Source organism: Anastrepha obliqua, chromosome 4 (assembly GCF_027943255.1).
Source record: "Anastrepha obliqua isolate idAnaObli1 chromosome 4, idAnaObli1_1.0, whole genome shotgun sequence".
Classification (NCBI taxonomy): Eukaryota; Metazoa; Arthropoda; class Insecta; order Diptera; family Tephritidae; genus Anastrepha; species Anastrepha obliqua.
The window spans coordinates 4,961,052-4,977,513 of record NC_072895.1 but is presented as its reverse complement, the minus strand read 5'-3'; the positions used below and the strand labels follow the sequence as shown (position 1 = coordinate 4,977,513).

The window sequence follows — 16,462 nt, the reverse complement described above, 5'->3', positions numbered from 1 at the left end:
TTTCTGAAATCTCCTTTTAAATTTATTGAAGGCATCCTTTTCACCGCTGTCACACAAATTCTTTGTCGCATTAGTGATTGCTTTTCGGTCCTTAAAGGAATATCGCAAAACTTCGGCTATTTTCAGCCAATTTAGAGGAAATTATTTAGTTGTTTTTATTTTTTGTTCTTCGCCTTTAAGTTCGTGTGCCAAAATATTTAATAAGGACATCTTCATCTCCAGCTTTCCAGCTTCCGACCTGGCTTATGTTGCATTGAATGCTTTCGACGGGTATGTTTTACTGTCAATCAAATTGGATTCAAAATGTCAAATACTCAGAAAGCAGGTTAAATGTTGTCTCACTTATTTCATTATAAAGAGAAAGGTATGCCGTTAATAGTGGAAAATAACATCAGGCAAATGACCACCACGACACCGCTTACAGGACAATATCCTTTTCATGAAATTTTCTATAACCGAATTGCAAAGTGGCTGCCCTATGTCCTCGATAGCCTCACGAATTCCGTCTTTGAGATCTTGAATCGACCCTGGGCTGTTGGCGTAGACTTGCTCTTTCACGTGGCCCCAAAGCAAAAAATCAGAAGGTGTTAAATCACAAGATCTCGGTGGCCAATTGTGATCACTTCGTTTCGTTGCTTGTGTGGCACGTAGCGCTGTCGTGTTAAAAATAAACGTTGTCCAGATCAATACCATCCAATTCCGGCCATAAAAAATCGTTAATCATCTCTTGATAGCGATAGATAACACCTGTTACTGGAAACCCCTTTATAATATAACAGTATATTTGCGCTTTGTGAAATAAAATTTCACTGTGAAATAAAGTTTTACAAAAAAATTGGAAATCTGAGAATTTGTTTTAATACTTTTTGAAATGTAGTGATTTTGAGCCGCTGAACAACCCCGTTATTATGCAAACACAGCAACGTTTGACAGTTTGTTTGTAGATATACACTTAATTTTTGTCAGCTTGTATTACCTGCACATAATTTCTCTTTTCACTCATTTTTTCTGCAACCGCCAATTTTTGCACCTCATAATTATGCAACTATTTTAGTCACTTCTGTAATAGTAATACAGTGGGGTTACACCTATGTATGTATGTGTATGTATTGCACATCACCTACCCTACAAGACAGTGCTGAGCACTTTTGACAAAAATTCCAACACATTTACAAGTATTTTATTAGTCTCTAATACATGCTCATTATCAGAATAGCATATACAACATTTTTTAATGGGGAAATGAAATATTTCATTTGATATTCTTTTCCCCTGTTCGGTGTGACTTCTATCTCTTTTTTACCAATAGCAATTTTATATAAGTGAAAAGTATATCTACTGTACTTTAAATGCCAAGGCATCAGTGTTGATTAATTTTAACGAAATAATGTGGCTGCTCTGAAAACAGTTCTAGTGTGAGATTTAGCTATCTTTGTTTCATACTTGTTATAGCCGAGCGAGTAGATGCTTGGCTAAAACTTGAGAATTTGTGAGTTCGAATCTCTGTAGACGAAACACCGAATTGGTGTGAAAATTTTTTTTTTAATGAAAACAAAAAAATATTGAAAATTCGTGAGTTCGAATCTCAATGAAAACACAATAGTATAAATTTTATAATTTCTAAATAAAAGAATTTAACGAAACTCATCAGTCTGATTACTTTTTAATGAGGAGTTATTGAGGAGTTTGTACTGATTACTTTTTGATGACGAAAATGAGTAGTTTAGAGCAAAGCAGATATATTTTTCAGTTATAAGAAATTTCTATTGGTAAAAGAGAGATAGAATATCACACCGACAAGGGGAAACTATCAGAACTTTCCCATGGCTAGAACAAAAATGTGTAGTTGGATGATGATAGTGATGATGATAATATGATTGCTAATATGATAGTCAGCTGTCTTGTAGGGTACGTCAACATAAATACGCATGTATGTGTGCACTCATTTTCAATTGCTTACCCAGTCAACGGCTTGTTAGCTAATCAGGTTAAGAGCTGATAGCGAGGCTTCCTCAAGGACAAAGCAAGGATTTGATGACAATGGAAGATTAACTTTTGTCTTTGAATGTTTTCAGTGCTATGAAAATTTATGCTTAAAATAAAACGATTTGGTAAATGATAACTAGGTTGTTTCGCCAATTACTTCCACTAAATTTATTTAATAGAAATTGGAATTATCTTAATCTTTTATGTAGAAAATAGAAATGCAGAGTTCATACACCGCACGGAAGAATCATAAGACAAATATGATTATGACGATATCTACTAAAGTAATAGAAAAATGGCCCAATATCATTTCGTTGATTGTAAGCTTTAAACCGTATCTCATAACGGAAATTATTCTTCATTTATTAGTGGAATTTTAGTGCAACGCAAATTCTGGTTCTCTGCAAAACGAAATAATTATATTTATATTTATATTTATTATTCGGCAAGCAAACAGCTGCCAAGACGGCTCTCAGATTAAGAGAAATCGGTCTACTCAGAATAAACCAGAGAGGACACTCTTCAATTTTAGAAAAATTCCCCTGCATTCCTGGTACAACGGATCTCTGTAAGACCAAAGATATAAACACACGTCACAGCATTTCCTGTCAAAGAGGAATTGGATAATGGGATTATTGTTAAGGAAAATGATATAAACATCTATACAGATGGCTCAAAACTAGACAACAAAGTAGGTGGAGGGGTTTACTCCGATAAACTCGGAGTTAGCCAATATTTTCACCTACCTGATCATGCAATATTTCATTTCACTGCCATAAAAGAGTGACTTACTGTAATAAAAACGAGAGTATATATTATCCACAAATGAAGCCTTCATGTACTCGAACAGTCAAGCAGCAATTAAAGCGCTAGAATCTAAAACGCACTCGTCAAAAACAGTCATAGAATATTTCAAACTTCTAAATGACTTATTAAAATACTACAAAGTACACCGTATTTGGGTGGCAGGCCACAGAAATATAGCAAGGGACTGCAAGGCAGATGAACTTCCTCGAACCGGTACAACACTCGACCTCCAAGTGGATAAGACGCTGATACCCATGCCTATAGCCACTAGTAAACTACTGATAGCTAGGGAAGCCATCATACAAGTTGGCAAAACCTCTCAACATGCGAACTAAGCAGACAGACATGGCCGCAATGGAACAGCGGTCGATCAAAAAGCTTGTTAAGATTTAACAGAGAAACTATTGTATAAAAAAAATTATAGGGGTATTAACTGGTCATTGTCTGATAGGCAGCCACGCTAGAAGGTTAGGACTCCCGTACTTCGATTTCTATAGAAGCTGTCTAAATACAGAAGAAGAGGAAACAGTCAGACACCTTTTATGTGAGTGTGAAAGCTTAGCGACAAAGAGGCTCCGCACTCTTGACATGCCATTTTTAATTGATGTAGCGGGCATAGCGCATCTTTGCTCGCTTATTAAAGCTACCGGATGGTTTGAAAAGGAACCCATAGGGTAAGGATATGTTCCAGTGGTATCACAATGGACCTATGAAAGTTCTAAGTGTGTCATTGCGACAGCCACCCCACCTACCTACCTAACATACGAAGGCATAATATCCGAGAAACCCAAGCAGAACGTAAGGCAAATTTTAGAGAAACACCTTCTGCACGCGCTCTATCCTATCAATGTGGAGCTGGGGGAAAGAGCGCCAGTTTATTGCACCATACACCAGATGCGAGCGAACAAAAAGTGTATAAAGCAGTTTTGTGGTGTCCGAATCGGTTAATTCAGTGCTATTACGCCACATGAAAATTGAAAATCAAAAATAATGCAAAGATCATTAAATTCTTGAAGGGACTACCAACTTGCTCCAGAGAAGCTGTATTGAGTTGCCAGGCATGAAAAGCCAGGCAAGTGAGCATATTTTTGGAGTCGGCATATTTTTTACTCCTCACCTTGCTCTCCAAAATGAACCAGATGGAATAGTCCATCGGATTTGCGTCTGGTGAATTCGAAAGCCATTGTGTGGACGAAATGAAGTCTTGGTTCACACGAGCTTTATGAGACGGTGCCGAGTCCTGTTGGAACGTCCATAGTCTACGACCGAAATGTTTGCGTGTTCACTGCTCTAAAGCAGCTTCTAAAACATTTGCCCGATAACACAGTGCGACATCAAAAATCAAACCGCACCGGACCTTTTTTTTCTGAAAATATACCTATTCAATAGCAAAACCCTCGCTGGGTTTTTAAAAGTTAGCTCGATTTTTTTTTATAGCGTTTTGAAGTTTTCTATTTTCGTGAGATTTTGGAGTTTTACCTGTACGCTAAATTTGACTTATAAATTTTAGTCAACAATTGTCGACAGAATCAGATGAGCAAGGAGAGCGCTACCATCAAACTGCGATGCCATTTGAGTCAAGATACCGAGGAAAACGAGCTCCAGGTGCCATACTAGCCGAAATATGTTGGTGGAGTAAACATATTTTTCAATACGACCAGGAAGAAAATGAAGGAAAATGGAGTAACCAGGAGGAAAAAGAATATGAGGTAGAAGAAGAAGAGACAGGCATGGAATTCTTTACTGATGAATCTGATTACTCTGATAATGATGATGTTGAAATTCAATCATTGTCGAAAAGAGCTCGTCTCTAAGGTTTTAGTACGTAAAAATTCTTTATTTTAATAAAAAAAAAATAAAAATTATAAGAATTCAAGTCTATATTCTTTTTACTTAATCTATTTAATATTTTTACCTACAGAGTTTTTAGATATTTAAAAAAAAAATTAAAGCAGAGTATAAAAAAATTATTTTTATGAAGAAAAATCTTGTTAAAAATTTATTTTTGTAGAAAATAACAAACTTAAAGTTCAGTTTTATGTTTTTATCTTATAAATGACTTTTTTAGTACATTTTGCAACATTTTTGCTAGAAGAAATAGTGAGAAATTTTAATTATTTTCATAATTACAGTAAAAAATGGTAAAAACATAAAATTTTGCGAAATTTTGGTATTCAAAATTGCGTATTGAGATATAGGTTCTTCTCAAAATAAGTTTATTTGTACATGTACGAAATTTCTGCATCAAGCTATGACAAAATAAATCGATTAAATCAAACAAAGGTCGATTTATAAGTCAAATTTAGCGTACAGGTAAAACTCCAAAATCTCATGAAAATAGAAATCTTCAAAACGCTATAAAAAAAAAATCGAGCTAACTTTTAAAAACACAGCGAGGGTTTTGCTATTGAATAGGTATATTTTCAGAAAAAAAGGTCCGGTGTGGTTTGATTTTGATGACCCCAAAATTGTCGCACAGTGTAATAAGTCTTTGACTCCAGGCTCGATGAAAACGATTGGAGAGCGCCCATCAGCGGTCACTGCGGCTAAACCATTACTTTCGATGGGAAATTGCTTCGAGTGGCCATACGTAGGCTCAAATTCTCGTATGAGCGTTCGGTCAAGTAAACACGATCGTTTGGAGCGTTTATGAACTGCTCAATTGGGAAATTTTTTTCATCAGAAAACACAATGTTAGGGAATTTGCCAGGTTCGTGCAAGCGCAACAACTCCTTTGCTCTTTCGCACCGAACTTTTTTTGCTGGGGTGAAAGATCGTGTGCTCTTTGGAACTTATAAGCCTTGACTTTGAGCTCATTTTTCAATATGCGTCGAATGCTGTCTTGCGATATTTTCAGTTCTTTGGCCATTTTTCTTCCACTTCGTCGTGGATTTCATCCAAGTCGAGCCTTCACCTTCTGGCGTTGTTGCGGTTTTTTTGGTCCACCTCCCCACCCTTTTGTAATGATACCAGTATCATTGTAACGTTTTATAGAGCGATACACAAACATTTTATTCACTTTGGGGTGACTGAGCTCAAGAAAAATGGCTGGTTGTGATTTTCCAGCCAAATATAACGCAATCACATTATTACGATTGAATTCCATCACAGAAAAAAAAATCAATAAAACTGAGACGCAAATGCTTTTGATGGCTTATAAACAATATATTGAACTGTCATTAGAACAAGTTTGACGTTGATGTCATGAGCTGTCTTACAGATACAAGCAGTGTGAAGTTGGTAACACTTCATATCGTTCACCCTGGATAAGTACTATCTGTTATCCGCCCAAAACTGACTTTCATGGTCTTTCGGCTATTTTATTTAAAATTTGCCAGGGCTCTGGTGGCTCCGCTGAAAATAATTTTCGGTAAGTCACTACTTTCTAGAAAATGCATTGATGCTTGGAAAGTCGCTTCTATAACTCCTATATCCGAAGGCGGTAATAGAAGCGATATAGGTAATTATAGACCTATCTCGAAGCTCATTAATGCATCTAAGCTTTTTGAGTTCGTCATTAAATACAAAATACAGTCGTCTCTCGTTAATTCTTAATTCGAGGGACTCTTAAAATATTACGAATTATTTGAAATATAAAGTGGTTCGAAATTTTTGGGAAAAAATAAATAAAACTTCGAATTATCAAGTGATTTTTTAACTGCTAATGTTTTACATATTCATAATGTGAATTAATTAATATTTGAAAGGAACTCATTTGTATGGGTTTGCTTCGAAACACATTGCAGCTGCTCAGACTTTTTAATGATTTTTTTAAGGAGAAAAAGTGTCTGATATGCGTTCATCAGTTTCGTTTTGTAGACCGAAGCTTTGAAAGTTATCGAATGAGGCTCTTGCTACCTTAACTGACACCTCTGCCAAAGGTTTTTGCTATATCGATTTCATCTTCCTCGTTGCTGTATACCAACGAAGCGATTCGTGCGGAAGCGTGCGTCAAAATGTGCCTATATTTCATGCGCAACACGCAACCACGCACAATAAAGGTATTTTCAGGGGAGTCCCAAAATTCAAAGTTCTTACTAACACACCAAGGAACTTTGAAAATTTGAATTGTCGAGTGTTTAACCATATGAGTTCGAATTACCGTGCCGTAGCAATGATTTTTTCGTTCAAATTACCTAGTGCATAAAAATGTATGGACATAATTCAGGCGGCCGCCTTAGCCGAATGGGTTGGTGCGTGACTACCATTCGCAATTCACAGAGAGAACGTTGGTTCGAATCTCGGTGAAAACACCAAAATTAAGAAAAAACATTTTTCTAATAGCGGTCGGCCCTCGGCAGGCAATAGCAAACCTCTGAGTGTATTTCTGCCATGAAAAAGCTCGTCATAAAAATATCTGCTGTTTGGAGTCGGTGCTGAAAAAAGCGATTATACAAGAATGGGCCAAAATACCTCAAGATCACATTCGTGCAGCATGCAACTCAATTTTTGACCGTTTCAAGGCAAAAGGTGGTCATATCGAGCTAAAGTGAATATATGTTAAATTTGTAATCAGTTTTGAACAATTTTGTCTTTGAAATCAATAAAAACTTATTTAACACAAAAAAGTTATGGTGTTTTGTATATGGTGTGTTTCATATCGTTCACCCTGTATGTATATCCACAGGTGAGAGGGAAAGAGATCCACAACCGAATGCGGTATCATGAAAGGGAAAACTGTTATATAATAAATACAAAGCAATAGTAAAAAGCAACAATAAATACCTATGTTGTATACATTTACTACACTACTAAGATAAGAAATAAATGAGCGAAAGAAAAGTCGCTTCAAAAATTTACCCAATTTTTTCAAAACTATTTCTTTTGATAATCATTTTACTGTTTATTTCGTTGTACATATGGGAATATAATATTATATTTATTCCCCCAAAATACGTTTCTAACACTGCAAGCATATGTCAGTAAATATCCACAACTCAACTTCTTTATGATTGCAACAGCCGGGAGCGTCCAAAATCGATTTTCCCCAGTCCGCCGACCTGACTACGACTAGCGAATATTTCTGAACTTTAATGTAACAACACACGAAGCAATTCACATTTTCAAAGCGGAAAATGTTCTTCGTATACGCGTCCGCTATTTGACCGTCAGCATAACTACTCTAAATATGTATGGGATATGTACTTACATGAACACATGTTTGAACATATGTCACGTATACGCCATGTGGACTTTGGTTGAAAATATACATACACACCGCTCTACCTTTGTACTTTTCATTAGAGCTGCAACAAAATATACTTGTTTTTGAAAACTTCACAGAAAAAGTAGCAAAGAAAGGGATAAACATTAGCATCTTCCGTTGCATGCGTACATACATACATACATACATACCTACACTTATAATCAATTGCATTTCCGTACACAAGTTGACAGCCAACTGGCGCCAGCCAACTTAGCACAATTCGGAACAGGCAATTGCAATACCATGAAAAAAAGTGCTGCGGTAAGCAAATAAGCAATGATTTCAAAGAAAAACTCATGGTTAATAAAAATGAAAATAACTGTATAAAAAATTGAATCCTCATTGCTCTGTTTAAATCAGGAAAAAAACAAAACGCAAATAAATAAAATGTATAAAAACGGAAAAGCAAGCGGAAATGAAGTGCATAAAAATGAAGGAAAATTGAAAATCGCATTTCCTTTTGGCACTTTCTGAGCATTGCGTTATGTGTATATGTATGTGTGTGTACGAAATGGGGAAAAAATATGTACACACATATATTTCACAGAAATATTTTCACAAAAACATCTCAAAGCACTCACTCCATGCAGATAAAAATCCTATTTCATGCTGCAAATGTTGTTGCTTCAAGGCGAATGGAAATGTTGAGCCGCAAATGGCAGTGCACTCAGGCACTGTGGTTGAGTGTGCTACTAGATAGAGTTTAAAATATTTGCTTTTGGAGAATGCAGTCCATGGTAAAGCCTGTCATTTCCAAGTTGCAGTATGGTCAATTTTCCAATGTGTCTGACGCGTATGCAGGCACGTAGTTATATGAGAAAAAAATTAGTAAATATTTTTATTTATTTTCAACAACATCCTACCGGAGGCCATAACAAGCGCAATGACTGATTTGGGTGTCGCCGAGGGCCTTGTGAAACTTATAGAACAGTTGCTACTAGATAGGTTCGTAATTTCGACGTTGGGCCCCTCGACGATATGCAGATCCGTCAAGAGGGGCACCCTTCAGGGTGGTGTACTTTCTCCTCTGCTGTGGATTCTAGCAATGAATCAATTGTTGAAGAATCTAGAGGAAAGAAGGATACACGAGGGAAATTCCCAGATACCCTCTGCAACATAACGCAAAATGAGGCCTAACCCCAAAAATAGTTCGCTGGCTATACATAGCAGTGGTAAGGCCTATCATGACATACGGTGTCTTAGTCTGGTGGCCAACACTCGAGAAAATAACAACAGTAAAATGCCTAGAAAGTATTCAAAGGGGTGCTAGTCTCTGCATAAGTGCGGCACTAAAGACTACGCCCACGTCAGCGATGAATGTCATGCTGCACTTATTACCGCTTGAGGCCTACAGCAAACAGCTGTCGGCGAAATCGGCACTTAGGTTAAGAGAATCTTCCAACTTAGCCACTAACAGAGGAGGTCACGCAAGAATACTAGACGAATACCCCTTCCTACATCAAACGACAGACTTTTGTAGCTCAGTGGAGTTGCACTTAAACACATCCCTTACCACAAAAGCGGAATCAGCATCTATACTGATGGTTGCAAGCTAAATGATCAAGTAGGCGGAGGCCTTCATTCTGAAGGAATGAATGCCAACATCTCATTTCGGTTACCGGATCACTGCAACGTATTTCAAGCTGAAATATTGGCTATCAGAGAAGACCTACTAGCCCTACATAAATACTTTGTGATAAACCTGCTCTGGGTGCCGGCTCATAGAGACATAGAAGGCAACTGTAAAGCAGATGAACTGGCGAGATTGGGTACCACATTACCGATCCAACCAGACAAAGCAAACATACCTATACCTTTAGCAACTAGCAATATGCTTATAGATAAACACACTATTAGTGTTGCCAACAGGTAGAATAACGTGGTTGGAATGGAAAATGGGCCGAACGAACCAACTAAACAGAAAAAACATGAGAAATCTTCTCGGGGTCCTAACAGGGCATTGTTTGATTGGCAGGCATGCCAGCAGACTGGGAGCGCCCTATAACGACTATTGCAGAAGCTGTAACGACATTGAAGAAGAAGAGGCCAAAGAACACTTCCATGCGGGTGCATGGCTCTGGATAGAAGAAGGTTCAGTATTTTAGGAAAAAGTTCCCTAAATAACTTGGCAGAAGTAGCCAATATAAAAATAACAAGCCTTGTTAGATATATCAAAGCCACGGGTTGGTTCAATGAGGACGATGTAGAGTGAGGAGAGGGGATAGCCCCGGTGGTATCACAATGGGTTTACAGCAGGCCTAGGCCACTATACCTCCCTACCTATCTATTTACGTTTTTAAATGGAAATATGTGCCACAACGTTACCCACGTGAAACACTGTGTCTCATCAATGAACAAAAAAAAAATAAGGAAAAAATAGCAAACAACCCGATTTCCACCATTAAGAACGGAGCTTAATAAATTAACTAAGCTGCTCAAAGACAAATTACAAGAACTTAAAAGCAAAATGCTACACACGAATTTAGAACACCATTCAGCTGATCAGAAATCCAACTTTTCTTTGTGGAAAGCCACAGCGAATATGAAGAAACCAATCATTCATAATCCTTTCGTTAAAAAATCAAGTAACTTTCAAGTTTATGCAAAAAGTGATATCAAAAAGGCTGAAGTTTCGCGCAAAACCTTTAAAGTAAATATATTTCAACCCCATCAAATAATTTATAGCTTTATCCCACCTCCTGCTATCTAAGAATCCTGCGATATGAGCCTTTTACGCCCTTGGAAATAATTCCTCAAATCTTTGAGCTGAAAAGGAAGAAAAGCATCGGTTTTGCCCTGTTAAACAGCTGAAGTTCTAAACAACCGAATACTTACCTCTTTGGGTAAATTAAGAATGCTCATGAATGCATTCATTTAAAATATGTGCCTTTGCAATGGAAATTCCTGGAAATTATAATGATTTCGAAACCAGAAAAAATGCAAATGATACAGCCTCTCATCGCTCAATATCATTACTTCCATTTTCGGAAAACTTTTTGAGAAATTATTTACCACACGCTTAAAAGAAATTCTCGCCCTCAAAGAAACCATAGAAACCACACCCATTTCGGGTGTAGCGAAAATCATTTTACGATAGACCAAGTGCATAGACATACAGACATACAGTAGAAGAAGCTTTGAAGAAAAAGTGCGTCTACTCCGCCATTTTCCTCGATATCGCACAGGCGTTCGACAAAGTCTGGCACGAGTGACTAATCTACAAACTTAAAACAATACTTCCATTGCAGTTTACAGATCTACTAGAAGCCTTTTATAAATTATCAGTATTTTCGATTAAAGCTTGAACAGACACAGCCAAACACAATAAACTTCATTGGCTTAACGGCAGAAAATTAAAGCGTTTCAAAGTGTCGAAAACAAACTCTTAATTTCCAATCAAGTTCTGAACCCTACGTTGGACACCCGGGTCCAGCCAGACTGGTCCTTTCAGCTTTGGACGTGAATTTAACATATTCCTGTTACAGAGGTAGCTTCCTGAAAATTCAAATTTTTATTTTAATGGATACAACCTCTTAAAACGGCTCCTCGAACAGGTCGAAAAAGGGCTAGACCCGAGTGCCCAACCGAAGGTTTTAAAAAGGTGTCCAACGAAGGTTTAAACAGCTGTGGGAATGCTCAGCGAAAAGTAATGTTGGGATGATAAAGGGTGATCAATTTAGAGGCATCGGATATTAAACTAGAATAAAACAACGGAAATTCAAATTGATTCAGGAATCTTTATTATTTTTGTGTAGAACCATTCATGTCATTTACTTTTTAAAGAGGATTCCTTTTAAATGTTGGCCGCAACTGCGCCGTAATTCGGCCATCCGACTCACTGGAGGATTTCAGTCGGTATCTCGTGAATAGCTTTCGTAATGTTGGCTTCCAATGCCTCAATCGAAGCTGGTTTATCCACAAAATATTTAGACTTTACTTACCCCCACAAATAAAAGTCCAAAGGTGTGATATCACACGACCTTGGTGGCTAATCTACTGGTCCAAGACGAAAGATAAATTGCGCACAGAAATGACGACGCAGTAATTCCATTGTTTCACGGGCTGTATTTCAAGTAGCGCCATCTTTTTAGAACCACGGGAGTTGTGGAGATCACGGGCTTCAATTTCCGGCATCAAAAAGTCGTTTATCATGGCGCGATAACATTCGCCATTAACTGTTACATTGGCACCAGCCTCGGCTTTGAAGAAATATGGGCCAAACAGTTGTTTTCAATGAATAGAATGGCTGTTCTTGAGTGGCTTTGGGTTGCTCTTCAGCCCAAATGTGTGTATTGGCGTAGCCACTAAGCCAAAAATGAGCCTCATCGCTGAAAAAAATGTGTGCCCCAAAATGCGGATCTTCGGCGAGTTTTTTAAGAGGCCAACGATTGAAATTATAGCGCTTTGGAAGATCGAGCGGCTTCAAATTTTGGACTATCTGTAGTTTATTTACTTTCGAAGCAAGATCGTTGCCCAAGTAGGTGTCGATTTTTCCGGGTCTTCGGCAAATCTCTCATTTATGGCCGGAATATTCTCTTCATTTCAGGCTGTACACGGTCTAATCGGTCGACTATCATCCAATAATGTAAAATTATTCTCAAGTTTGGCGATGGTTTGCCGAATAGTGTGTTCGGTGAGACGGTTATGCACGAAATAAGTTGGCTTGAGCGCGCGACGAACACTTTTCACAGAGCGTCGATTGTACGATTTGTGAATGTTGAAGCGTAAGTCCTTCCAGGATGAAACGTCAATGAATATTTAAAAAAAATATGTATTTAGTTTAACAGTAGTCACGCGTGATCTGTCAAAAACCCCCTATTGGAAAAAGTACCTCCAATCGGACCACACCTTATGTCCATGGCCATAAGAGAGGTAGCCTAAGATACTCTAAAGGCCAATGAAGTCGACTAGACAGCATCTATCTTTTCCAGTTTCTAGAGCTTAATTGGTCCTAACCCAACCGTTTTCAGTGCGCTGACACAAGAAAAATTAAATAAAGATGGATATTTAAAATATTTTCATTTGATAAAATTTAAAAACTTACTGTTCGTCTAAGATATATAGTACTCATAAACGATTTATTAAATAAAGCCTTGTTTTTCTAAAAAGAAACTTTTTTATAGATTTTTAATTTTTTTAATTTTTCTTATAAATAAAAATTTCAATATGTAAAATCTCATAGCACCCTGACTTTTGTGGCAAATCTTCTTGCCTTATTTTAGTCCCATTGTGGCATTGTGCTGAGGTTTATAAATCTGTTTCAAGGATGAACTATTGCACGCCAACAAAAGGAAAACTATAAAAACAACACACAAAAATATAAAAACAACAACACAAAACGACCCAATCAAATGCAATATAATAATACGAAAAACTTTATGAACGCAACAAACGTAAATGAAAAGCAAAAGGATATAAGCGCACTAGTTTCGAGGGTCAATTGCGCCTATTAAAGCGCCCCATCATTCGGCGCTCCAAACTTTGTACGCCCACTTCATTTTGCCGCTGCATTTTGGCCATTTGTTTGCGAAAAATTAAATGAAGCCGTAATTTCAATCAATTTAAAATGTAATTTTGTTTGTGAGTCCATCCCTTTCGGCGCTTCGCCTTAAAAAATACGTGCAGCGAAATTATCTACAATTAACTAAACAGCTCAGTTGCTTTTAGGTAGGAAGCAAATTATGTACGGGTAAATGAATGCTGAGCCCTAGCAATAATTCCTATTGCTGCCCGGTCCTTAGTTTAATGCCTCGTTGCTAATTTATTAGTTGAATGCACTGATTTCTCTATTTTCTCTTCTCCATTTACTTCAATCCGCAGCATCTTCACAGATTCTAACTAATTTCTTCCGTTTGTCTCTTCTTCTGCTTCTCCTTTGTATTTGCAGTTAAATGTCGCCGGTTTGTCGAAAGCATTGGTGGCTTACAAAGTCTATCAGACGATGTTTCGGGTTGTGAAAGAATCGGAAACGGTGGATAGCCGTCAACATTGCTTTCTGCTGCAGAGTTCTGGACATGAGCCACGCTATCTGAGCGTCGAAACGCGTCAGGAGTTGCTGCGCATCGAGAATAGTTGGAATGCGGCCATTGTGACGAGCGTAATTAAATTGGGCGTAAGTAATTTTTTGCTTGTTTTTTTCTCAGTTTTCTGTTTTATCAGCAGGAATACGGGTGTATGTGTATGTGTGTTGGCAGTGTAGGTGATTGTGCACATACGATTTGGTTTAATACAGCCACTTGAAAATTTACACACAACCACTTGAACAAATGACAATTTTACAGTTTACGGTTATTACGGTTACTCTATTACATGCCACATTTCTCCACAATGCAAGCAACAAAATCCCGCACAACTCTCCACATACATTTGCGGTTGCTGAAATGTCCTGAACACATACAGCGGTCGGTAAATTCGGTTGGATGTGTGTTTGCATACTTCCGTTGCTACGTAAATATGTATCTTTATGTGCGTGTGTGTGTGTAGGTGCGTGGCCTTTGTATGCTTTCTCCTAGCCATTTGTGCAATTACCGGTCGTCAGTCACTTCAGCAGCTGCTCTAGGCAGAGCACATCATTGTCGTTGTGCCAATTTGCATGTTGGCCCGCAATTAGTGGCAACTTAGCCTTGTCTACGAAGTTTTGCTTATAATCACATTATTTTGCATTACTTTTTACGATTTCTACACACAACATTGTGCTTACCACGTGTGTGAGCGGTGTGTGAGCGGTGTGCGAGCTTTCGTAATTGTGCGCTCCGCACCCATCCGCAGTCTGCTTATGTGTATGCGCGATTCCTCGCTGAAGCAAGGTCAGGGATAATATTACATAACTGGCAGATGTGCCAGATAGTAACGCCGCAGCACTGATTAAGTAAACAGAATGTAGGTAAAAATCAATACATTGCGTTATAGACTTCATAAATTATTTGGTGGCTTTTTTAACTTAAACTTTAACAATTTCAATAGTTCAACACCTTAAAATGTGCAAGATAATTATTTCAAAATGTTTTAAAATAACTCGAAATTACTGAATTATCATTTACCTAATAGTCGCTTTTGCACGTTTTAGGTAAAATAATTGCCAAATTCTATAAGGAACTGAAGACTAACGTAAAATTACTAAACTTTCATTTTCAGCAGATCGCCTATTGAAATTTCTGGATATTTATTATAAATACATAGTTTAATTTTAGTTTTTTTAAATGCCTATTAACCTTAAAATATATGTATTATAATAATACAGGGTCCGGCACTCGAAGTGTAACCAATTAAAAAGGCGAAAAATTTAGTTTGGAAAATTACTTTTAGTACAACTCAGAGAACAAAATGTGTGAAAATAACATAAAATTAAGAATCAATTTACTTTTGCTCGATATGACCAGCTTTTGCCTTGACTATGGCCTTGAGACGGTCCAGAATCGAATCGCAAGCTGCTCGAATGTGACTTGCAGGTATTTTGACCTACTCGCAGACAATGGCCTTGGGACTAATGAATCTTTTAGTTTGGACTTTGCTCTCCAAAATGGCCCAAAGAGAATAATCCATCGGATTCGTGTCTGGTGAATTTGAGAGCCCTTGTGTGGACGTTATGAAGTTCGGAACGTTATTTTTTAGCCATTCTTGGTTCACTCGAGCTTTGTGCGACGATGCCGAGTTCTGTTTAAACGTCCATGGTCTGCCACCGAAATGTTTGTCTGCCCACGAGTTCAAAGAAACCTCCAGAATACTTTCCCGATAATATTTCGCATTTTCCCTGACGCCAGACTCAATGAAATCGATTGGAGAGCGCCGATCTGCAGTTACAGCGGGCCAAACCATTACCTGTGGCGGGTGCTGCCTCCTGGTGGCCAATCGATAACTCAAATTCTCATATGAACGGCCGGTCAAAAAACCCTATCGTTTTGGGAGTTTACGAATTGATTAAATTGAAACATTTTTTCGTCAGAAAACGGCTTTCGGCTAAGCGAAGCTGCTTTGGTGTGAGATCATGCGCCTTCTGTATCTTGTAAGGCTTGACGTACCCATTTTCGGGTTAGTTAAGACTAAAGCTATGTAGTAACAGTATTTTTCCCCATCAAGAAGCAGTTCAAAATTAAGATACGAAACTCTTTTTAATTCATTGTTTTGAAAATAACAGAAGTAGCGTCGATCTTAGCACAATAACTCACTCACAAATGGATAGAATTATATTGAAATTAATTAATTAACAGCTGTCTTTTTAAGGTTAGTACTAACTGAAAAAGAGGTGAGTGCAATAAAACTTGTGCCATCTATGCATTAGTCCCGAGACTTTTGAGCCAGTGTGTCACATAGCAGAAGTAGAAGTTATTAAAAATACGTAATCACATTTTTACATCGGATGTAGTTCGAAATGTGAAATTTCAGACCCGCAGCCTGAAAAATATATTATATACGAGGTGTGTTCAAAAAGTATCGTAAATTTTGAATTTTCGCAGGTTACGTATA

At 37.6% G+C, this 16,462-nt stretch overlaps 1 protein-coding gene across 2 annotated transcripts in view; it reads left to right on the top strand.

Moving 5' to 3' along the window:
• LOC129243667 (gamma-1-syntrophin) overlaps positions 1-16,462 on the top strand; it is a 242,349-nt gene that overhangs the window by 121,529 nt on the left and 104,358 nt on the right. For both annotated transcript variants that reach the window (XR_008582333.1, XM_054880859.1), the window contains one exon: positions 13,887-14,111. Coding sequence is in view for 1 of the 2 variants with exons in the window: in XM_054880859.1 (XP_054736834.1) it covers positions 13,887-14,111 (225 nt within the window). In the remaining variant the exon portion in view is untranslated. The remainder of the gene's footprint in view (positions 1-13,886; positions 14,112-16,462) is intronic.